A 24650-nucleotide genomic window follows, 5' to 3' on the forward strand; every position below is an offset into this window, starting at 1 on the left:
TGGCCTGATCTGTTCAGGCTCTATTGCAGATAAGCAGTGCTGCTTTTACATATGGAAAAAGAGAAGCAAACGAGGTTTTATGTTGTCCCATAAGAGTTTGTCTCCATTATTTCTGCATTAAAGTTACATGACATGGGCAGTGTAAAACATGACTGCAGATGGAGCACAGTACATAGCCAGACATAACAGGAAGGGATCAAGGAAGTTCTGGCTACCAGACATTGCTACTGCTTTGGGGTTCCTTGTTTTCAATAAGAAATGACTCTAGCAGGCCCCTGGAAAGAGTTCTAAAGGCATTATGTAGATGTGTAATATATAGATATAGTTATTCTACTCTGGTATATAAGTCCTTTTTTCTTTTTTTAAAGCACATTTTGGCATCCCTCTTGACAGTGATACTGATCTCTTGGGTGTGCCAGGGGTAATTAGAATTCTCTTCCTGGAAAAATTGTTCTGTCAGGAGTGATTTTGATCTGAATTTTCTCTCTAAGTGTTAAATAATTTTGTGATTAATCACACCATGGTAGTTGCAACTATCTGTTTCCTCTAGTAGGCTAGAAGGGGAAGTGTTTGAAGGAGAGGTGATTATATTTGTTTAAAAACTGTAGGAAAAAGTCAGTCTGATGAGTGAGTAGGCCAATATTTGAGTATTACAAATAACCAAATTCTTCTTTTCTCTCAGCATTATATTCAGAGAGTTGAATAAGCCAAATAGAGACTGTTTTGCCAACTAAATATCACTGATGGTAGGCAGTTAGGATCAGTTAGGCTCTTTCAACTGAGTTGAAAGCTATCCTACTAGCAACTTTGGAAAGTCTTTAAGTGCAATATAATTCTTTCCTTCCTTATTACAGATACACATATGCATACACTCACACATACCTCTACATGTTTCTGGCTTCAGGTTCTTAGCTACAGTTATAGCCTGAAGAGTAACTGGTAGCCAAATCTGCATTCCAAGTTTCTTAAGAAAATGTAAATCTCAATAGAAATGTGCCACTGATAAACTCCATGTCTAAATACTAGACATTATATTTTGAAATGTTCGGGTTTTAATTTGATGGGAAGTAATATAAAATATTGGCAGTATAATTTTTCTTTTTAAAGGTATGGTTTCCTTAAACTGGTTTCTAAAGGATTTCATACTCTTTTTTTCCCCCCCAATGGTAAAACTTTTCAAGCTGCCATCATTTAAAAAATAGCCATAATCATTTTATTAAGTATGAGTGTCATCATTTTTCAAAGTAATGTTTTCCAAATGTCCTGTGAAACAGGCTTACAATTCCTGGAGAGAAAAGAAATTCTGGAGGGGTTCTTCAAATCTTAGCAACTGCAGACCATTGCCCTAGTGTGTGATATTGTCATTAACTGACTTAACTGAGCTGTGAATTGAGTTACAATGTATTTCCCTTCTTGGGTTTATTAGTGCTTGCAATCCATTTGTTTCAATTTCTGAAACATTTATACACCACCAGTTTCTTTAGCTCTGGTTCTTGGAGTTTTAGGGTAATAATCTAAGTAACATAAGGTTAGTGTTGTTGATCATGATTAATTTTGTTTCACCACAAATTCAGTCAGTACCTGGTCCAAGTGAAGTAGAGCCACAGTTTCAGCAGTGTAGTTTTAGAAGAGCATTTACAGCCAAATTTTATTTGAACAATTAACTCAGACTTTGGTTGAAAGTACATAGAAGATAGCTTCTCTTTGTGCATGTACAGAATTGTCAGAAGATGAAGCATTTTTTCCCTGTTATTCTATTCATTGAAAATGAAGGAACTGGAATTAGCTTTCAGTTTCCTTGTTCTTTCCAGACTGCATCTATTTATTGAGGCTGTAATTTATATATTGTAGAGGAAAAACATTAGTAGGTATATTTCCATAATTTGAGGATATATGGAATATATGCAGTTGGAAAAAATAATGCTTTGTAATATTTTTTGTAGTGTTATTGATAGTTGTGGTCTGAGCAGTAGCTTAGATCACGTTACCATAATATTTTGAGTCAAAACATTTCATCATTTTAAAGTACAAATACACATGCCTCTAAAACCTCACAAAATGTCAGGAAATAATACCCTGGGACTTCTCTGAAGAGACACCAGTTATAGTTTGCATCTAGGATTCCAGGAGAAGTGAATTTAACATCTGTTGGTTATGAGCAAAAAATGAGCTATGTAAAATTTGATGGATAATAGATTATGTTGAAGAGAATGACAAATATGCTCCACATGCTCTGAAAAAGTATTTAATTGGCTTCATATATCAATATGCTTGCCATTGTTGATCTCTTACTATCCTAGTGAATAAGTAGTTCTGAAAAGTGTACTCCCAGCTTGGTTATAGAGTAAACCACACAACTCCAATTGGCATTAACAAAATATATTGCTAATTCTAGGAATCCTATTTGGGATCATGTCTCCAAACTTTACTGCTTCCGCTTTTGCTATTTTTAAGCTGCTCTCTGACTCCACTGTAAAGAAATAAAGGAATTAATGTGTGGATCTATCCAGTAGAGTAGAACATTTTAAGTTTTCCTTTTTTCTACAGTAGTTTACTAAGATATAGTTTTCTGTATATTATCTTTTGTCTTATCCAGTCAAAAATAGAATCCTAGTATAAAAGGAGAGAGAACTAAAGTTGTAGAGTTGCTTTACTTGATTTATAAGTAGAGAGCTTAACTTGCTTTGGTTTCAGTTTCATTCTTTGTAAAAATATTAAAAGGAATGATTTTTAAAAACTTTAAATTCTGATATAAAACTCTTCATTGTTATTTTTATGCAGTTACTTATTTCAATATACCTGTATACTTTCTGAAAAAATTTGAGAATTGAATGACTATGTAAGCCTTTCAAAATGTTGCTTAACAGTGATATGTAAAGCTAAATGGATTGAGAAAAATTCAATTTGTATGAAAGTAATATTCTTCATATTGATGTATAAAATGACATTAGAATGAACTTCATTAGAACTTCAGTAGGGCAAATTCTGCTTTCATGTTCATAATTTATTGCAAATTGTTAATTGTATTTTGAATCTTCAATAAGTAAAAAAACAAAAATTAAAAACTTCGGGGGGTAAAGAAATGATTAGATATGGTCATATAGAGTCTTCCTGATATAAATTTCATATTCTTTGCTCATTTTAGCGGATAGTCTTGGGTTTAGGGCTAGAGCTTTGAAGGTCTTAAAGACAGTTCAGTAATTGAATATAACTACATATAATGTTTTATATAGCATTCAACTGTGATGATTTTTAAAATATGATATTACTATTAAAGGCAGAGTTTACCCCTATGCTCCTTTTTAAGATTTTATTTTTGCCTTGCACTTTTTGACAATAAAGTAAAAACATAAATTATGATAATGCTTTCCAGTTATTTCAGTTATGCTAAATGAAATGGGCAGGTAACAAACATTTAAACTAAGATATGTTGCTACTATGTACTACTATTAGTAGTACAATATTTTTCTTATTTGTCAAATTTATGAATATATGTTTCTCTTTATTTCAGGCATTCCTCGAGTTAGCCAATGTAAGTTTAGACTTCCCCTGAAATTAATCTGCTTACCAGGCCAGCCTTCAAAAACTGCAAGCCACAAACTAACTATTGATACCAACAAATCTCCAGTCAGTCTTCTCAGTCTCTTTCCAGGTAGGACTCTTGAAGTAACATGCCTGTAACATCAGAAATGTTAAGAATTTAGAATGGAATCCTTCATCAGCAGGTAATGATGGGGTAATTATCAGATAATTGTTAAGTCTGAATATAAAAGTGCCTCAAGGATTTTTTCGTTCTGTTTGCGGGTTCAAAGGAAATAGCTTATATCAACAAGGTAATAAAGCGTACCTTTTAAGTTTGATTAAAATTATTATAATCATTATTTTGCTTCAGTATTCAGAAATGAAAACATCAAATGTTTCTTTTTAGACTGTGGAATTTTTGGGCTTGGAATGTAAATATTTATTATTCATCTTTATTGTAGGTTTTCAAATATATCCCTTTTCTAAGCATGTAAATATTTATTATTCGTCTTCATTGTAGGTTTTTGGAAAGGTACCTTTTAAAAGCATATTCTTATGCCCCTGAAAAGTAACCTCATAAGTGGGTGCTCTATGTGGTTGTGCTGTCTTCAGCAGCTGGAGGGAGCAATGTTCATTCTTTGCCTCCAGTGCTTTAGAAGGGGCTACGTGTATAAAGCTAGAATATCACAATGAACATTATTGGTAATTTGTGAAGGTGTGACTTTCTCCAGGTGTTGGTTTTTCTTTTTGAGTAGCTTAGAAAAGAGAGAGGCATTGATTGGATAAAACATCTTTAGTTGCCAGGGTTTCTAATGTGTCGCATCTATTACCTTTCTTGGTGATGAGGTGGAATTAAAAAAAATAATCTGGGAATTAAATCGACCCTTTTAAATCCATCATTAAAAATCAGCACTGTTGACTGTAAGATGCATCTTCATCCTTGCATTAGTGGATGGATTTAGAATACAAGTATTTCCCACAAGGTTTAGAAATTTATGGTAAGTCAACTTTTGTGTTATTACCTACTTAAAGTGATTAAAATTTATTTTTCATTAATTTGAAGTGTTTTTAAAAGCTTTATTTATATATAACTCTGAAAGATCTCCAAGATGCTCTTTATTACAGTTAATCTATTTAGTTTGAATGAATTTGAATGAATGAGTGTGTGTGTGTGTGTGTGTGTGTGTGTGTGTAGTTAGCAAATAGTTTTGTACCTTTTGGTTTCTAGTTCCCTTTCATTCCCTTTCTTCTTCGTCAATTTTCTTATAACAAATTTGGATTCTAAAAAAGGCAGAGAGGGGCTTGCCTGGTGGCACAGTGGTTGAGAGTCCGCCTGCCGATGCAGGGGACACGGGTTCGTGCCCCGGTCCGGGAAGATCCCACATGCTGCGGAGCGGCTGGGCCCGTGAGCCATGGCCGCTGAGCCTGTGCGTCCGGAGCCTGTGCTCTGCGGTGGGAGAGGCCACAACAGTGAGAGGCCCGTGTACCAAAAAAAGAAAAAAAAAAAAAAGGCAGAGAGTCACTACCTTTATAACATCTTATGCAAACATACTAGTTCCTTGGTCTCCTATTCTATCCTGACAACACAGTTGGAAATTGTATGTTGCGCACCAAATTTATTGATGCCTTTGAAAAATGTTTAAGACTCTGGCTTCTGAGTGGTCAATCTTTACTGTAGATGACTGAAACCGATAGAGATTGAATAAGAATGTATGCTTTTGACCAGAGAGGGAAACTCTGTAAGCTATGGATTGGTTAAGAAGTACTAAGGAAAGCTTATAACTCATCTGTCCTGATTTTGGACTCAGTTGTTTTGATGTCATAGGTATCTTAGGCTCATTTGCTTCTTACTCACTTTAGAAATGGGACTCAATGACAAATTTTAAAAATTTCCCCTGAGTCAATTTATGTAATATAGTTTGTTCTTTTTTTGAGTTTCCAGATTTGTGTTCATATTAAACATACTGGAATCCTGTAATTGTTTAAAAGAAGTACTCTTGCTACTTTTTCACTTTTCATGATACGTTTCACTCTTGCTATATATGATGTTAAAGTTGCTATTATAAGTTATTTTTTAATGGAAATAAAATTAATGATCTTCATAGAGAAGAAATAAAACTACTTTTAATCTACATCTCTTCCTATTTGTCTATTTCAGTTCTTTTTTTTTGTATATTTAAAATTAATTTTTCTTATTACAAAAGAAATGTGAAATTTAGGAATGAATAACCAAAAAGAAGAAAATGAAAGTTACTGGTAATTCTTACACCCAGCAATATCTACTTATATTTCATTACATTTCCCTACTCTTTTAAAAAATATTTTTTCTAAGCATTTCATCCCCCCAAAGAATATTACTTTGCATATTGTTGTGAGACACCTTTCTATATAATTAGATCTTTTATTTTATGATTTTAATGATCACATACTATTCTATCATAAATAATTTGGCCAGCATTATATTTTTCTATATTTATGTTGTTTTCAGTGTATTCATATTGTAAATATATTATAGCAATATATCTCTAAATTTATTATTTCTTTTTTTTTTTTTTGTGGTATGCAGGCCTCTCACTGTTGTGGCCTCTCCCGTTGCAGAGCACAGGCTCCGGACGTGCAGGCTCAGTGGCCATGGCTCACGGGCCCAGCTGCTCCGCGGCATGTGGGATCTTCCCGGACCGGGGCACGAACCCGTGTCCCCTGCATCGGCAGGCGGACTCTCAATCACTGTGCCACCAGGGAAGCCCTATTATTACTTCTTTGATGCCCTACTGTGCATTCTTGAGATAACTCTATCAACAGTGTTTGAATGGAGGTGTCTAGTGCCCCAAATACTGGCCAGTAGAGAATATTATAATTATAAAAAGCCTTAATATGCTTAATGGCTATATAGAAAATATTTATTTACATATATATAAAAATAATTATCTGGAGTGATTTTGGCTAAATGTGACTTAAGCAAGGTAATATGTATTTTTTATCTCAAATAAAGAGAGGTCCACAAGTGGGCAGTGGAAGCTGGTATAGTGGTTTGTGAATGTTACCAAAGACCCAGCTTTTTTCTTTCTTTGCAATGTGCATTCTCTAGTGTGTTGGCTTGTTCCATGGCAATAAGATAGCTGCTTTGGCTTAAGTCATCATAAATGACTACAGGGCAGGAGGTAGGGGAAGGAGATAGCTATAGCAATGAATGTAACTTTTATCAGAAAGGCATGTTTCCATAAACTTCTTAGGAGATTTCTACTTAGGCCTCAGTAGCCAAAATACTGTCACATGGCCTCTTCTAGCAGTAAAGGGGGCTGAGAACTAATGTAGATGGGCTGGGGAAAAAGAGGCTGGGAATAGATGTTAAATTAGCTGACATTCAGTGTATGCCATGATACCAGTAATTTTACACAAAAATTTTACATAAATGTAATAACAGGGCTTCCCTGGTGGTGCAGTGGTTGAGAGTCCGCCTGCCGATGCAGGGGACGTGGGTTGGTGCCCTGGTCCAGGAGGATCCCACATGCCGCGGAGCGGCTGGGCCCGTGAGCCATGGCCACTGAGCCTGCACGTCCGGAGCCTGTGCTCCGCAACGGGAGAGGCAACAACAGTGAGAGGCCCGCGTACCGCAAAAAAAAAAAAAAAGTAATAACAAATAGCGTGCTATTGTAGCAGCCTTTTATGGTACTCAGATATATGGCTATCTTTCCTTGTCAACGAATTTGTATTTTAATGTTTACATAATATTCTATTGTTTAGGGGTGCCATGTACATACCTTTTTTGTACTTCTCTGTTTCTCTTTGGAGAAATTCCTTGAAGATAAATGACTGAGTTAAAGGATATGCACATTTGAAAACTTTATTCAAATGCCAAAGTTACTTCCAGAATAACTGTATCAGGTTACAAGCCCAACATCAGGGTTTGTACCCAGGATAGCAGCTGGATTTAAAGCTTTTAAAATTTTTGACATGGTTAGGTGAAATATGACATCTCTTTTTAAAATTTGCATTTCTAAGTTATTTGTTAGCATAGAAATTTTGTAATTGTTATTAACTACTTGTATTCTTTTAACATATAAGGTTTATATTTTTAGGTAGTAAAATTTATTTTAAAATTTAATTTTATAACTGCTTTATTTAGTTTCAAGTTTTCATGTTGTGCTTAGAGCGATCTCTATTTTAAGGTTATAAAATATTAATTATATTTTCTTGTACATTTTAATACATTCTTTAATTCTGAAACACAGCTTCAGTATATTTTTTTGTTTTTATAAAAAACAACTTTATTGAAGTATAACTTATGTACACATGTATAAAGTATACAATTTGGTAAGTTTTGGTGTTTGTATATACCTTTGAAACCATCCCTGAAATCATGATGCTGAAAATATCCATCACCCCAAAGAGCTTCCTTGTGCCCCTTTGTGATCCATTTTTCCCCCATCCCCTGGCAACCACTGGTTTCCTTTCTGTCACTATAGATTAGTTTGTACTTTCTGAAGTTTTATAAAATAGAATTACTCAGTATGTGCTCTCTTTTGTCTGCCTTTTTTCATTCCCTTTTCAGATTATATGACTTACACATATTTTCTCCCAGTCTATGGCATGTCTTTTCATTCTTTTAACAGTGTCTTTGGAAGAGAAGTTCTTAATTTTGATAAAGCCCAATTTATCTGTTTTTTCTTTTATGGATCATGATTTTAATGTTATATCTGAGAAATTTTTGCCTTACTCAGGATTACAAAGTTTTTCTTGTACATGTTTTTCTAGAAGTTTTCTAGTTTTCTGTTTTATATTTAGGGCTCTTATCCATTTTGAGTTGATATTTATGTATGGTGTGAGATATGGATAAAATTCATATTTTTGCATATGAGTATCTAATGTTCCAGCACCACTTTTTTTGGCTTCACCACGCGGCTTGAGGGATCTTAGTTCCCCAACCAGGGATTGAACCCATGCCCCCTGCAGTGGAAGTGTGGAGTCCTAACCGCTGGACTGCCAGGGAATTCCCCCAAACTACTTTTGAAAAGACTTTTTTTTTCTACTGAATCACCTTTGCAAAGTTGTTGAAAATCATCTGAATGTATATCATAGGACTATATAAATAATCAGAATGTATATATATATTTCTGCTCAGTTTGTTCCATTGATCTATTTGTCTTTGCCCATCAATGTTGCTATATACCAGTAGCATAGTGTCTTAATTACTATATATAACTCTAGAAGTCAGGTAGCGAAATTTCTCCCACTTTATTCTTTTATTTTCAAAGTTGTCTTGGATATTCTAGATCATTTGCATTTTCACATGAATCTTAGAATCACCTTATCAATTTAAAAAATGCCTGAGATTTTGATTGGAATTGGGATTTCAACTGATCTAATTCTATAGATCAATTTGGAGAGAAACAACATCTTAACAATATTGAACATGGTAAAATTTGCTCCACTTATCCTAGTTTCTTAAGATGAAAGTAGAGACCTTCCTTTATTTCGGGCATATTTTATTTTTCTCACTAAGAGTTCGTAGTTTTCAATGTACAGGTCTTACAAATCTCTGTCAGATTTATCCCTAAAATATATTTTGATGTGATTGCAAATTGTAGTGTTTTATTTCAATTTCAAATTGTTCTTTCCTAGTACATAGAAATACAATTGGTTTTTGTATATTGATCTTGTATCACACATTGTTTCTACTAGCTTTTTTTTTGTAGATTTAATCAGATTTTCTACATAGATGATCATGTCATCTGTAAGTGAAAACAGTTTTACCTCTTCCTTGCCAGTCTGGAGATTCAGTTTCTTTATTTTTTGCTTGCTTTTTAACCTTGGCTAGAACCTCTGGGATGATGTTGAATAGTAAGGGTGAGAGCAGACATTCAGTCTTTCAGCATTAAATATGTTTTAGATGTAAGTATTTTGTAGGTGTCCTTTACCAGCTTGGGGAAGTTCCCTTTTATACCAGGTTTGCTATGAGTTTTATTAGGAATAGATATTTAATTTTTTAAATGCTTTTTCTATATCAATTGAGATATTTTATATCATTTTCTTCTTTAGTCTGTTAATAGGTGGGTTACATTGATTAATTTTTTAATGTTAGCCCTACTGTGCATTCTTGAGATAAATCATACTTTATCATGATGTATTTTCCTTTCAATAGACTGTGGGATTTAATTTGTTAAACTTTAGTTTATAATTTTTACATCTGTGTTTATAAGGGATATTGACCTGTAATTTTGCTTTTTTATAATTTTGTGTCATTAATGTGGAGTTTATGGAATGAATTGGAAAATATTTACCTCCCTTCAATTTTTTTGAACAGTGTGCAGAATTGGTATTATTTTTTGCTTAAATAGTTGGAAGAATTCACTAGGGAAGTTTTCCAGACATAGAGTTTTCTGTATGGGATAGCTTTTAAACTACAAATTCAGTTTCTTCAAAAGATATAGACCTCTTGAGGTTATCTATTTCTTATTGAGTGAACTTTGTTAGTTTCTGTCTTTCAAGAAATATGTACATTTCATCTGAGTTGTTGAATTTATTGGCATAAGGTTGTTCATAATATTTTCTGATCCTTTTAATATCTGTAGAATCTGTAGTGATGACAACTCACTCATTACTGATACTGCTAATTTGTGTTTTCTCTCTTTTTTGTTCCTGATCTGTTGACTAGAGGTTTATCCATTTTATCTCGTTTTGAAAATCCAGCTTTTGGTTTCATTCGTTTCCTCTTTTTATTTTTTGTTTTCTATTCCATTTCATTTCTCTCATATTCCTTTCTTCTGCTTACTTTGGGTTTAATTTTCTTTTCTTGGTTAGTTGGTTAATGCTATAAAATTTTCTCTAACTATTGCTTTAGCTGCATCCTACAAATTATGAAATGTTGTGTTTTTAATTTTCATTCAGTATAAAACAGTTTTAAATTCCCCTTTTGATTTCTTTTTTGACCCTAGTGTTATTTAGAAGTATGGTATGTAGTTTCCAAATTCTTGGGGATTTTCCGTACAACTTTTGTTATTGATTTGGAATTCCGTTTCGCTGTGGTAGGAAAACATACTTTGTATGCCTCGAATCCTTTTAAATTTATTGAAACTTATTTAATGGCCCCAACATAGGACTGTTTTTATAAATGTTCCACATGCATTGGAAAATAATGGATTTTCTTCTGTTGTAGGGTGGGATCTTATGTAAATGTCAGTTAAGGCAAGTTTTCTGATAATGTTTTTAATCTTCTATATCCTTACTGATTTTCTGTCTCCATGTGTCAATTATTGAGAGTAGTTTGTTGAAGTCTTCAACTATAATTTGTCTATTTCTTTTCTTTTTTTTGCAGATCTGAAGTTTTTGCTTCATACATTTTAAAGCTCTGTTTTAGGCACATGAAAGTTTAGGTGTATAATGTTCTCTTGATTATTATGAAATAGTCTCGGTCTTTCTTAATATTCTTTGCTCTAAAATCTACTTTTATGATATTAATGTAGCTATTCCAACTTTCTTTTGCCTAGTGTTACAGTGATATATATGTATATTTCCTTTTTTTACTTTTAAGATGTTTACATCTTTATATTTAAAGTAGCTTTCTTATAGGTAGCATACAGTTGAGTCTTGGCTTTTTTAATGCAATACAATATTATCTGTCTTTTAATTGGGGTGTTTAGACCTTTTTTTTAATATAAATTTATTTACTTATTTTTGGCTGCATTGGGTCTTCATTGCTGTGCACGGGCTTTCTCTAGTTGTGGCAAGCGGGGGCTACTCTTCATTGCAGTGTGCGAGCTTCTCATTGTGGTGGCGTCTCTTGTTGTGGAGCATGGGCTCTAGGCACACGGGCTTCAGTAGCTGTGGCACGTGGGCTCAGTAGTTGTGGCTCTCAGGCTCTAGCGCACAGGCTCGGTAGTTGTGGCTCATGGGCTTAGTTGCTCCGTGGCATGTGCGATCTTCCCAGACCAGGGCTCGAACCCGTGTCCCCTGCATTGGCAGGTGGACTCTTAACCACTGTGCCACCAGGGAAGTCCCTAGACCATTTATTTTTAATGTGATTATTGATATGGTTGGCTTTAAATCTACCATCTTGCTCTTTGTTTTCTATTTGCCTCATCGGTTTTTTTTTTCTGCATTCTTTTTTTTTTTTTTTTTTTTTTTGCGGTACGTGGGCCTCTCACTGCTGTGACCTCTCCCGCCGCGGAGCACAGGCTCCGGACGCGCAGGCTCAGCGGCCATGGCTCACGGGCCCAGCCGCTCCGCAGCATGTGGGATCCTCCCGGACCGGGGCACGAACCCGCGTCCCCTGCATCGACAGGCGGACTCCCAACCACTGCGCCACCAGGGAAGCCCTGCATTCTTTTTTTTTTAAAGATTTTTTTTTGATGTGGACCATTTTAAAAGTCTTTATTGAATTTGTTACAATATTGCTTCTGTTTTTTTTTTATGTTTTGGTTTATTGGTCACGAGGCTTGTGGGATCTTAGCTCCCCGACCAGGGATCAAACCCGCACCCCCTTCATTGGAAGGCGAAGTCTTTTTTTTTTTAAACATCTTTATTTGAGTATAATTGCTTTACAATGGTGTGTTAGTTTCTGCTTTATAACAAATGAATGAGTTATACATATACATATGTCCCCATATTTCTTCCCTCTTTCATCTCCCTCCCTCCCACCCTCCCTGTCCCACCCCTCTAGGTGGTCACAAAGCACTGAGCTGATCTCCCTGTGCTATGTGGCTGCTTCCCACTAGCTATCTATTTTACGTTTGGTAGTGTATATATGTCCATGACACTCTCTCACTTTATCCCAGCGTACCCTTCCCCCTCCCCATATCCTCCAGTCCATTCTCTAGTAGGTCTGCATCTTTATTCCCGTCTTGCCCCTAGGAAGGCGAAGTCAACCACTGGACCGCCAGGGAAGTCCCCTCCTGCATTCTTTTGAATTGAGTATGTTTTATGATTCCATTTTATCTCCTTTGTTGTCTTACTCACTATACCACCTAGTGTTAATTTAGTTGCTTCTTTGAAGTTTATGGCAGTGTTTCTCAACCTTTCTTTTATTATTTTCTCCACAAGACTTTTTAGAATCTTTTTCTTAATCAACCCCTCCACACAGTTTTAGTACCACAGATAATCCTGTATATCTGTTCATATTCTATATGAATATCTGTTTTTATAGATAAAATGAGTAAGATTTTTCTGAACCCTATAAAATTTTTTTTAACGTCTTTATTGGAGTGTAATTGCTTTACAATGGATGAACCCTATAAACTGATTTTTGCCCCTTTGGAAGCAATATTTCCCTGTCAAAAATGCACAGATGCATAACACTGTATACATCTTTAACTTATCACAGTCTTTCTTTAGGTGATAGTATAATGCCTCAAACATACTATAAGACTCGTACAATAGTATACTTCCATTTCTCCCTTCCCAGCCTTTGTGCTATTGTTGTTTTATATCTACATATATTATAAACCTTGTAATACATTGTTATGAATTTTGCTTTTAACAGTGATTATCTTTTTTAGAATTTTTTTATATTGGAGTATAGTTGATTAACAATGTTCTGTTAGTTTCAGGTGTACAGCAGAATAATTCAGTTATACATGTACAGTGATTCTCCTTTTAAGAGATATTAATTATTAAGACAATGATCTTATATATTTACTCATGGAGTTACCTTTTCCACTGCTCTTCATTCCTTTGTGTAGAACCAGGTTCCATCTGGTATCATTTTCCTTTTTCTTGAAGTACTTTGTTAACATTTCTTTTACTGGAGAAATACTACTGATGAATTTTTTCAGCTTTTGTAGGTCTGAAAATGTATTTTTTCACCATTTTCTTGAAAGTGATTTTCACTAGGTAAAGATTGTAGGTTGACAATGTTTTTCTTTCAATATTGTAAAGATATTACTCCCTTGTTTTCTGGCATCGCATTAAGACATAAGCTGTACCTCTATATGTAATATGTCTTTTCTCTCAGGCTGTTTTTAAGATTTCTTCCTTTAAGAAATTCATCTTTGTTGTACCTTGGTATAGTTTTTTTGGTTTTGTTGTATTTTTATTTTGCTTGTGCTTGGTGTTTGTTAAGATATATATTTTAACATCTTTACTGGAGTATACTTGCTTTACAATGGTGTGCCAGCTTCTGCTTTATAACAAAGTGAATCAGCTATACATATACATATATCACCATGTCTCCTGCCTCTTGTGTCTCCCTCCCACCCTCCCTATCCCACCCCTGTAGGTGGTCACAAAGCACCGAGCTTATCTCTCTGTGCTATGCAACGGCTTCCCACTAGCTATGTATTTGGTAGTATATATAAGTCCATCCCACTCTCTCACTTCATTCCAGCTTACCCTTCCTCCTCCCTGTGTCCTGAAGTCCATTCTCTACATCTGCTTCTTTATTCCTTTCCTGCCCATAGGTTCTTCAGAACCTTTTTTTTTTTAATTCCATATATGTGTGTTAGCATATGATATTAGTTTTTCTCTTTCTGACTTACTTAATCCTGTATGACAGACTCTACATCCACCTCACTACAAATAACTCAATTTCATTTCTTTTTATGGCTGAGTAATATTCCATTGTATATATGTGCCACATCTTCTTTATCCATTCATCTGTTGATGGACACTTAGGTTGCTTCCATGTCCTAGCTATTGTAAATAGAGCTGCAATGAACATTGTGGTACATGACTCTTTGAATTATGGTTTTCTCAGGGTATATGCCCAGGAATGGGATTGCTGGGTGGTATAGTAGTTCTATTTTTTAGTTTTTTAAGGAAACTTCATACTGTTCTCCATAGTGGGTGTATCAATTTACATTCCCAACAACAGTGCAAGATGGTTGGTTCCCTTTTCTCTACACCCTCTCCAGCATTTATTGTTTGAGACATTTTGGTGATGGCCATTCTGACTGGTGTGAGGTGATACCTCTTTGTAGTTTTGACTTGCATTGCTCCAGTGATTAATGATGTTGAGCAATCTTTCATGTGTTTGTTGGCAATCTGTATATCTTCCATGGAGAAATGTCTATTTAGGTCTTCTGCCCATTTTTGGATTGGGTTGTTTATTTTTTTGATATTGAGCGATATGAGCTGCTTGTAAATTTTGGAGATTAATCCTTTGTCAGTTGCTTCATTTGCAAATATTTTCTCCCAATCTGAGGGTTGTCTTTTCATCCTGTTTATGGTTTCCTTTGCTGCGGGAAACCTTTTAACTTTCATTAGGTCCCATTTGTGTATTTTTGTTTTTATTTCCATTCCTCTAGGAGGTGGGTCAAAAAGGATCTTGCTGTGATTGATGTCATAGAGTGTTCTGCCTATGTTTTCCTCTAATAGTTTTATAGTGTCTGGCCTTACATTTGGGTCTTTAATCCATTTTGAGTTTATTTTTGTGTATAGTGTTTGGGAGTGTTCTAATTTCATTCTTTTAAATGTAGCCGTCCAGTTTTCCCAGCACCACTTATTGATGAGGCTGTCTTTTCTCCATTGTATATTCTTGCCTCCTTTATCAAAAATAAGGTGACTATATGTGCGTGGGTTTATCTCTGGGCTTTCTATTCTGTCCATTGATCTATATTTTGGATTTTGTACAGTACCATACTGTCTTGATTACTGTAGCTTTGTAGTATAGTCTGAAGTCAGGGAATCTGATTCCTCCAGCTCCGTTTTTCTTTCTTAAGATTGCTTTGGTTATTTGGGCTCTTTTGTGTTTCCATACAAATTGTGAACTTTTTTGTTCTAGTTCTGTGAGTAATGGCATTGGTAGTTTGATAGGGATTGCATTGAATCTGTAGATTCCTTTGGGTAGTGTAGTCATTTTCTCAATGTTGATTCTTCCAATCCAAGAACATAGTTTATCTCTCCATCTGTTTGCATCATCTTTAATTTCTTTCATCAGTGTCTTAGAGTTTTCTGCATACAGGTCTTTTGTCTCCTTAGGTAGGTTTATTCCTAGGTGTTTTATTCTTTATGTTGCAGTGGTAAATGGGAGTGCTTCCTTCATTTCTCTTTCAGATTTTTCATCATTAATGTATAGGAATGCAAGAGATTTCTGTGCATTAATTTTATATCCTGCTACTTTACCAGATTCATTGATTAGCTCTAGTAGTTTTCTTTAGGATTCTCTATGTATAGTGTCATGTCATCTGCAAACAGTGACAGTCTTACTTCTTCTTTTCCGATTTGGATTCCTTTTATTTCTTTTTCCTCTCTAATTGCTGGGCTAAAACTTCCAAAAGTGTGTTTAATAATAGTGGTGAGAGTGGGGAACCCTGTCTTGTTCCTGATCTTAGTGGAAATGGGTTCAGTTTTTCACCATTGAGAATGATGTTGGCTGTTGGTTTGTCATATATGGCCTTTATTATGTTGAGGTAAGTTCCCTCTATGCCTACTTTCTGGAGAGTTTTTATCATAAATCGGTGTTGAATTTTGTCAAAAGCTTTTTCTGCATCTATAGAGATGATCATACAGTTTTTTTCCTCCAATTTGTTCGTATGGTGCATCACATAGATTGATTTGTGTATATTGAAGAATCCTTGCATTCCTGGGATAAACCCCAATTCATCATGGTGTATGATGCTTTTAATGTGCTGTTGGATTCTGTTTGCTAGTATTTTGTTGAGAATTTTTGCATCTATGTTCATCAGTGTATTGGCCTGTAATTTTCTTTCTTTGTGACATCTTTTTCTGGTTTTGGTATCAGGGTGATGGTGGTTTCATAGAATGAGTTTGGGAGTGATTCTCCCTCTGCTATGTTTTGGAAGAGTTTGAGATGGATAGCTGTTAGCTCTTCTCTAAATGTTTGATAGAATTCGTCTGTGAGGCCATCTGGTTCTGGGCTTTTGTTTGTCGGAATATTTTTAATCACAGTTTCAATTTCAGTGCTTGTGATTGGTCTGTTTATATTTTCTATTTCTACCTAGTTCAGTCTTGGACGGTTATGCTTTTCTAAGAATTTGTCTGTTTCTTCCAGGTTGTCCATTTTATTGGCATATAGTTGCTCTTAGTAAGCTCTCATGATCCTTTGTATTTCTGCAGTGTCAGCTGTTACTTCTCCTTTTTCATTTCTAATTCTATTGATTTGAGTCTTCTCCCTTATTTTCTTGATGAGTCTGGCTAATGGCTTATCAATTTTGTTTATCTTCTCAAAGAACCAGCTTTTAGTTTTATTGACCTTTGCTATCATTTCCTTCATTTGTTTTTCATTTATTTCTGATCTGATCTTTATGATTTCTTTCCTTCTGCTAACTTGGTGTGTTTTTTGTTGTTTCTCTAATTGCTTTAGGTGTAAGGTTAGGTTGTTGATTTGAGATGATTCTTGTTTCTTGGGGTAGGATTGTATTGCTATAAACTTCCCTCTTAGAACTGCTTTTGTTGCATCCCATAGATTTTGGGTCATCGTGTTTTCATTGTCATTTGCTTCTAGGTATTTTTTGATTTCCTGTTTAATTTCTTCAGTGATCACTTCATTATTAAGTAGTGTATTGTTTAGCCACCACGTTTTTGTATTTTTTATGGATTTTTTTTCCTGTAATTGATATCTAGTCTCATAGTGTTGTGGTCAGAAAAGATACTTGATGTGATTTCAATTTTCTTAAATTTACCAAGGCTTGATTTGTGACCCAAGATATGATCTATCTGAAGAATATTCTGTTTGCACTTGAGAAGAAAGTGTATTCTGTTGTTTTTGGATGGAATGTGCTATAAATATCAATGAATCCCATCATATTTAATGTATTATTTAAAGGTTGTGTTTCCTTATTTATTTTCATTTTGGGTGATCTGTCCATTTGTGAAAGTGGGGTGTTAAAATCCCCTACAGTGATTGTGTTACTGTCAATTTCCCCTTTTATGGCTGTTAGCTTTTGCCTTATGTGTTGAGGTGCTCCTATGTTGGGTGCATAAATATTTACAATTGTTATATCTTCTTCTTGGATTATCCCTTGGTCATTAGGTAGTGGCCTTCTTTGTCTCTTGTAATAGTCTTTATTTTAAAGTCTCTTTTGTCTGATATGATATGAGTATTGCTACTCCAGCTTTCTTTTGATTTCCATTTGCATGGAATATCTTTTTCCATCCCCTCACTTTCAGGCTGTATATGTCCCTAGGTCTGAAGAGGGTCTCTTGTAGACAGCATATATATGGGTCTTGTTTTTGTATCCATTCAGCCAGTCTATGTCTTTTGATTGGAGTATTTAATCCATTTACATTTAAGGTAATTATCAATATGTTTTTTCCTATTACCATTTTCTTAATTGTTTTGGATTTGTTATTACAGGTCTTTTCCTTCTCTTGTGCTTCTTGCCTAGAGAAGTTCCTTTAGCGTTTGTTGTAAAGCTGGTTTGGTGGTGCTGAATTCTCTTAGCTTTTGCTTCTGAGGCTGCTGGGAGAGATTTCCCTTTCTCTTCTTCGTTCGTACAGCTCCTGGGGTTCTGCTTTGGATTTGGCCCTGCCTCTGTGTGTTGGTCACCTGAGGGGGTCTGTTCCTCCCTCAGACAGGACGGGGTTGAAGTAGCAGCTGATTAGGGGGCTCTGGCTCACTCAGGTCAGGGATAGGGAAGGATACGGAATGCTTGGTGAGCCTGTGCTGGCAGAGGCTGGCATGACGTTGCACCAGCCTGAGGCACACCATGTGTTCTCCCGGGGAAGTTGTCCCTGAATCATCGGAGCCTGGCAGTGGTGGGCTGCACAGGCTCCCAGGAGGGGAGGTGTAGATAGTGACCTGTGCTTGTACACAGGCTTCTTGGTGGCTGCATTAGCACTCTTAGTGTTTCATGCCGGTCTCTGGGGTCCACACTGATAGCTGCAGCTTCTGCCCCATCACCGGAGCTCGTTTAGGTGGTGCTATGAATCCCCTCTCCTCGCATACCCTGAAACAGTGGTCTCTTGCATTTTAGGCAGGTCCATACTTTTTCCTGGACTCCCTCCTGGCTAGGTGTGGCGCACTATCCCCCTTCAGGCTGTGTTCACACAGCCAACCCCAGTCCTCTCCCTGGGATCTGACCTCCGAAGAAGCCGGAGCCTCAGCTCCCAGCCCCCACCTGTCCCGGCCAGCAGGTGAGCACACAAGCCTCTTGGGCTGGTGAGTGCTGGTGGGCACTGATCCTCTGTTGGGAATCTCTCTGCTTTGCCCTCTGCACTCCTGTTGCTGCATTCTCCTCCCTGGCTCCAAAGCTTCCCCCTGCCACCTCCGGTCTCCATCAGCGAAGGGGCTACCTAGTGTGTGGAAACGTTTCCTCCTTCACAGCTCCCTCCCAGAGGTGCAGGTCCCGTCCCTATTCTTTTGTCTCTGTTTCTTATTTTTCCCTACCCGGGTATGTGGGGAGTTCCTTGCCTTTTGGGAAGTCTGAGGTCTTCTGCCAGCATTCAGTAGGTGTTCTGTAGGAGTTGTTCCACATGAGGGTGTATTTCTGATGTATTTGTGGGGAGGAAGGTGATCTCCACGTCTTACTCCTCTGCCATCTTGAAGGTCTTCCTCTGTTAAGATATTTTTATCTATGGGTTATAATTTTTATCCAATTTGGAAATATTTTGGCTATTATTTTTTCAAATATTTTTTTCAGTCTCCACTCCTTTATTCATCTTTATTTTAAGGACTCAAATTATATGTATATTTCTCACTTGGGGTTGTCCCAGAGCTCAATGATGCTGTTTTTGTTTTTTCAATCTTTTTTCTCTTTGTGCTTTTTTTGGGGGTAGTTTCTACTGCTATACATTCAAGTTATTTCTTTTTTCAGTGTGTAATGTGTTCATAATCCCACCCAGTGTATTTTTTTTTATCTCAGACATTGTAATTGTCATCTCTCAAGGTTTGATTTGGGTCTTTCTCTTTTTAAAAAAGTTTTTCCATGTCTTTATTTAATATAGCTCCTTTGAATATTTATAATAATATAATAATTGTTTTAATTCCTTTGTCTACTAATTCTATTGTCTGTGTCATTTCTGAGTTAGTTTTGATTGATTTTTCTCCTTGTTAATGGTTGTAATTTCTTTTCTCTTTCTGTGTCCTGTAATTTTTGACTGAAGGGTAGAATTCCTGAATTTTATCGAATTGTGTGTTGAGTATTTTAATTTTCCTCTAAATATTCTTGAGGGTTTTTTTTTTCTGGGACACATTTTAGTTACTTGAAAAAGTTTGATCCTTTTTAGTGTTGTTTTGAAGCTTTGTTAGGTGGGATGGGAGCAACATTTATTCTAGTGTGAACTTTACCTGCTACTGAAACCAAACTCTTCCATGTGTTCTACCTGATACCTAGTGAATTTTGATGGTCTCTATTATGGCCAGTGAGAACAAGGATTATCTCTGGCCCTGTCTGGGCTTGTGGATTATTTCCTGTAATCTTTTTGACTGTTTTTTTTTTTTTTCCTCCCCAACCTCAGGTAGTTTCCTCATAGGCATGCATCCATTAGTATTCTACTGAGTACTCAAATGGGACTCTGCAGATCTCTGGAGTTCTTTCTCTGTTGCTCTATATGCTCTCTGCCTTGAGAACGTTTGCCGCTTTGGCCTTCCCAGATTCCCAACTCTATCTCTTGAACTCGGGGAGAATGCTGGGTTGCTCCTGGGCTCCCCTCCCGTTTTGTGGCTTCGAAATTTCTCTAGGTGGTTAGCTGGTGCAAACATAGGGCTCACTTTGTTTCTTTTTTGTCAGAGATCCCTATTGTTCATTTGCTAATTTCCAATGTCTTAAAAAATGGTTCATATATTTTATTCCATTTTTTTAGTTTTTTGAGATGGGAGGGTAAATTTGGCCCCAGTTTTTCCATCTGGGCACAGAGTGAAAGTCTCCAGTGTTATAATTTTTATTTGTTTTTTTTTTTTTTTTTTTGAGTCAGCAGTCAAGTATGTTTCACTTGTAATTTTTTGATATGAATTTTTTTTTATATCTCCTCTTCTATAGGCTGTCTCTTTTTTTTTTTTTTTTTTTGCGGTATGTAGGCCTCTCACTATTGTGGCCTCTCCTGCTGCGGAGCACAGGCTCCAGACGCGCAGGCCCAGTGGCCACGGCTCACGGGCCCAGCCGCTGCACGGCATGTGGGATCCTCCTGGACCGGGGCACAAACCCACGTCCCCTGCATCGGCAGGCAGACTCTCACCCACTGTGCCACCAGGGAGGCCCCCATGGCTCTTTTTTTTTTTTTTTTTTTTGTGGTACGCGGGCCTCTCACTGTTGCGGCCTCTCCCGTTGCGGAGCACAGGCTCCGGACGCGCAGGCCCAGCGGCCATGGGTCACGGGCCCAGCCGCTCCGCGGCATGTGGGATCCTCCCGGACCGGGTCACGAACCCGCGTCCCCTGCATCGGCAGGCGGACTCTCAACCACTGCGCCACCAGGGAAGCCCCCCATGGCTCTTTGTAATTTGCAGTTTATTTGTTAAAGAGTACAAATTATTTTTCCTGTGAGTTTCCCATACTCTGAATTTTGCTGATTACATCCCTGTGATTTTGTTTAATATTTTCTCTGTCTTGTTCCCTATAAATTGATAGTTGCATCTAGTGCTAATAGAGTTAGGATTGATTATTTTGGCCATACTACTGCAAGAATAGTGGTATATACTTTAAGCAGTGGGTACATTATATCTGTTTGTCTCCTTTTTTGTGATTGTAACAGCTATTGATAGTCAATGCTAAGATCCATTAATTCATTGGAAGTTGAAAAATGGTGGTATTCTATTCTTTCAAGCTTTCTACAATTTTTAGCTGGAATATTTCCACACAGAGAATGTTTCCCTTATTTACCACTGTTTATGTGGTACAATTTGGTAGGATCATCAGGATAAACGCTTGGTTCTTTGTCTTTATTATTGATTTTTAAAATAATGAGTTGATTCTTTAGGATCCTTCAATAGTGAGCATTTGGGTTTTTTGTTTTATTTTTAGTGTCAATATGAACCCATGCCTTTAAATATATTTGATGTATTTTACTTCATCGAAGTTATTATTATTTTGATACTCAAGTATTTTCATCTCTGGCCAGTGGTAGTCTCTTTAAGTTGGCTCTTACGTCCTTTTCATACAAGTCTGCTGGTCACTGATAGTTTCCTTGCTTTCTGGTGTGACAGGCATTCTAAGTTCATCTTGTACATTTCCTGCCTCAGACCTAGAATGAACTAGTAGAAGAAAGAAAATTAAGTGATTTCAGCATGTTCTTCTGAGGCAGTAATTTTAGCATTTGGAAGCAACTGTGGAGATTAGTTAATATATTGTAGTCTACACACGGACCTTAAACATGACTAGTGACATAAAAAATACTCATTGTCGACTAAGCTTCCTATTTTAAACATTAAGTGTTTTGCCTTCTGATTATGTAAGGTGATTTTTAATTTTTTTTGTAGGCTTTGCCAATCAGTCAGAAGATGATCAGGTGAATGTAATGGGTTTTCGCTTCTTAGGAGGTTCCCGAGTTACTCTTCTCGCTTCCAAAACCTCTCGTAAGTAAAGCCATGGTATTATTGCTTTTGAAAACTTCTATTAAGAACAGTGCATCACAGATCATTGCCACATCAAAGATTTCTGCAAGGGTGATGTTAGATATTGAAAACTAAGAGCCATTATATTAGTTATGAAGATAGAATCCTGTTTTATTAGTGATACTTAACTTTAGTTTTGGGGATGAGGAGAGTTGGATAGAGGAATTTAAAGAACTGAAAAATGTTTTTGAGATAGGTATATGGTGAACTAGGTTTTAGGAGTTACTAGAAACTGGAGTTAATTTTTTTGGGGTATGTGTATATTCTTATATCCTCCTTTTGGACACTTGCAAAGATGAAAGTGAAAGTGAATAACTTTTGCTGAGATTAATCTCAGTAGAATGAAAAGTAGTAATTGTATAGTCAAGTTTGAATTTCATACTTAAATATGCTTTATTGATTTGTTTGCTTCATATGAGAATAATGGTTGAAACTACTCAATGTAAAACTGACTTCTGATGTATGTAGATAATGAAGCTACTAAACTCACTGAGTTTTATATACCTTCTTGGAAATAAATTAAAATATTAAGAAAGGAAGTGTTTAACAAATTTTAGGTACACTAAGGGTATTAGGGGAAATGAATGTGTGTATATGTATATGTATATATATATATATATATATATATATATATATATATAAGTCTGAGTACACTCCAATTTTTAAAATCTCTGCCATTTGTACAATGGGTTTCATCTTCTATCAATACTTTATGGATTTGCAGTTTTAGTTGGTTATTTCTTTTATAATTAGAAAATATAGTAAAATAAGGATATGTTCTTTTTGAAAAATGAAGATGTTAACAGGGGAACATATATACATCCTTATTTTAGAAACTATAATGAAGTTTCTGTGGTTAAAATCATAACAGCTTCTGGAATGTGTAGGTTGGTGGCTAGTGAAATAGATTTGGAAACAACTAAAAATTAAAGAATAAGATACACAAATTAAAGACATTTCTGAGAAGAATGAGAGAATTCTGTACTTTTCGTGGTCTTTGTGATTGGTCATGATTGTAGTCTTCTTTACATTGGCACCATTTTGCTTTGATTAATTTTAATCTTCAGTTGGATGATGGAATCATTTTTGTACATTTCTCTTTGTTAAAGTGCTCTCTTTAGTCATACTAAAAAATTGTTGCCAACATTTCTTTGGGAAATTATACACATCTGTTTGATTTCAGTTGATGATGCTGTATGATGAATCTGCAATTGAGACGATTTAAAAAAGGCAAAAATTTATTTGTGCAAATGAGGGTATTTATGTCCTAATGCATTATATTTATTCATTTTTAGATAAAGTAACTCTTAGAACATTGCTGTTGCCCATAGTTACTTTATCATTCTCTAAATTTCACCAAATATCCATGTATATAACTGATTTATTCACATTCATCTTAATACATGGTAATGAATGCCTTGACACAGCTACAGTGTGGGCAGACAGCCTAAATAATGGAATTGGACAGGAACTATTACATAAAGAATCAAATGAACTGTGTAAACTGAAACATGAAGTGTAGCCATTACAATTTCCTGATGGTTATTTTGGCCTCAGTGATGTCCAGAATTCTACCTAGGGAATGTCCTTGGAGATGAAGGGAGATAGATATGAAGAAAATACAATGGGATGGAGTCAAGATCATGGAGTAGGAGGACGCGGAGTTTGTGTCTCCTCACAAGTAGGGCACCTACCAGGCACTGGTAGGGGACCACAGACACCTAAGGAGATGGGAGGAACTCCTGAGCAACTGGGTAGGATGTGGGGTGGGGAGGGAGCGTAGGGAGAGGTGGAGGCAGTTTGGAACCAGTGCCCCTGAGGGGTGGCTGAGGGAGGGGAGGTGCTCGCATGCCTGGAGTGGGTCCACTCATGGTGAGGTGAGCAACGGGGATGGGGAAGAGACCCTTGGGGGACTGGAGTGAACACAGCCAACGTTTCCCCTGCCCACTTGGGCTCTGGGGAGTCTGCTGAGGTCCCAGGCCTGATCCTCTGCCCTCTGAGGCCCCCTCCAGCTGTGTGAGTCCTGAGGGCATGGGAGGGAGGGAGAGGGAGAGGGGAGAGGAAAAGTGGAGGCCAGATGGGATTGGTGGCCCTGGGAGGGGGGGGTGGCTGGGGGAGGGGAGGGGTTCCCACGCTCGGGAGTGTCCCACTATAGTGAGGGGATCAGCTGAGAGCCTGCTGAGGTCCAGAGCCTGATCCTCTACACTCCGAGGCACCCTGAGCCTAAGCCCCGCCCCGACACCCCCACCCAGGGCCTAACCTCCGAACTCCTCACTCTGAGGCCCCCCTCTGGCCCTGATGCCTTTTCCGGCCCTGCAGGTCCTAAGCCTAGGCCCTGCCCACACCTAAGCCCCGCCCTCACAGCCAAGACCTTTTCCAGCCGTTTTTTTTTTTTTTTAGGTGTGGTTATGTGTTTTTTTTTTTTTTTTATGTTTATTTATTGTGGCTGCGCTGGGCCTTAGTTGTGGCACACTGGATCTTCGTTGCAACATGTTAAGTTGTGGCATGCATGTGGGATGTAGTTCTCCAACGAAGAATCGAACCCTGGCCCCCTGCATTGGGAGCGTGGAGTCTTAACCACTGGGCCACCAGCGAAGTCCCTACGGTTCTGTTTTACCTTGTTGTTGTTGTTGCATTTATATCTTTATATTTTCTAAAAATTTTTTATTTTTCTAATTTTACTTTA

The 24650-nt window shown here is 36.8% G+C and overlaps 1 protein-coding gene across 6 annotated transcripts in view; it reads left to right on the forward strand.

The window, feature by feature from the left end:
• Nucleotides 1-24650, forward strand: part of BBS9 (Bardet-Biedl syndrome 9) — a 477322-nt gene that overhangs the window by 197750 nt on the left and 254922 nt on the right. For all 6 annotated transcript variants that reach the window (XM_065884413.1, XM_065884414.1, XM_065884415.1 and 3 more), the window contains 2 exons: nucleotides 3512-3652; nucleotides 21830-21925. In XM_065884413.1, coding sequence (XP_065740485.1) covers nucleotides 3512-3652; nucleotides 21830-21925 — 237 coding nt within the window. The remainder of the gene's footprint in view (nucleotides 1-3511; nucleotides 3653-21829; nucleotides 21926-24650) is intronic.

Source organism: Phocoena phocoena, chromosome 9 (assembly GCF_963924675.1).
Source record: "Phocoena phocoena chromosome 9, mPhoPho1.1, whole genome shotgun sequence".
In the NCBI taxonomy this organism is placed as follows: Eukaryota; Metazoa; Chordata; class Mammalia; order Artiodactyla; family Phocoenidae; genus Phocoena; species Phocoena phocoena.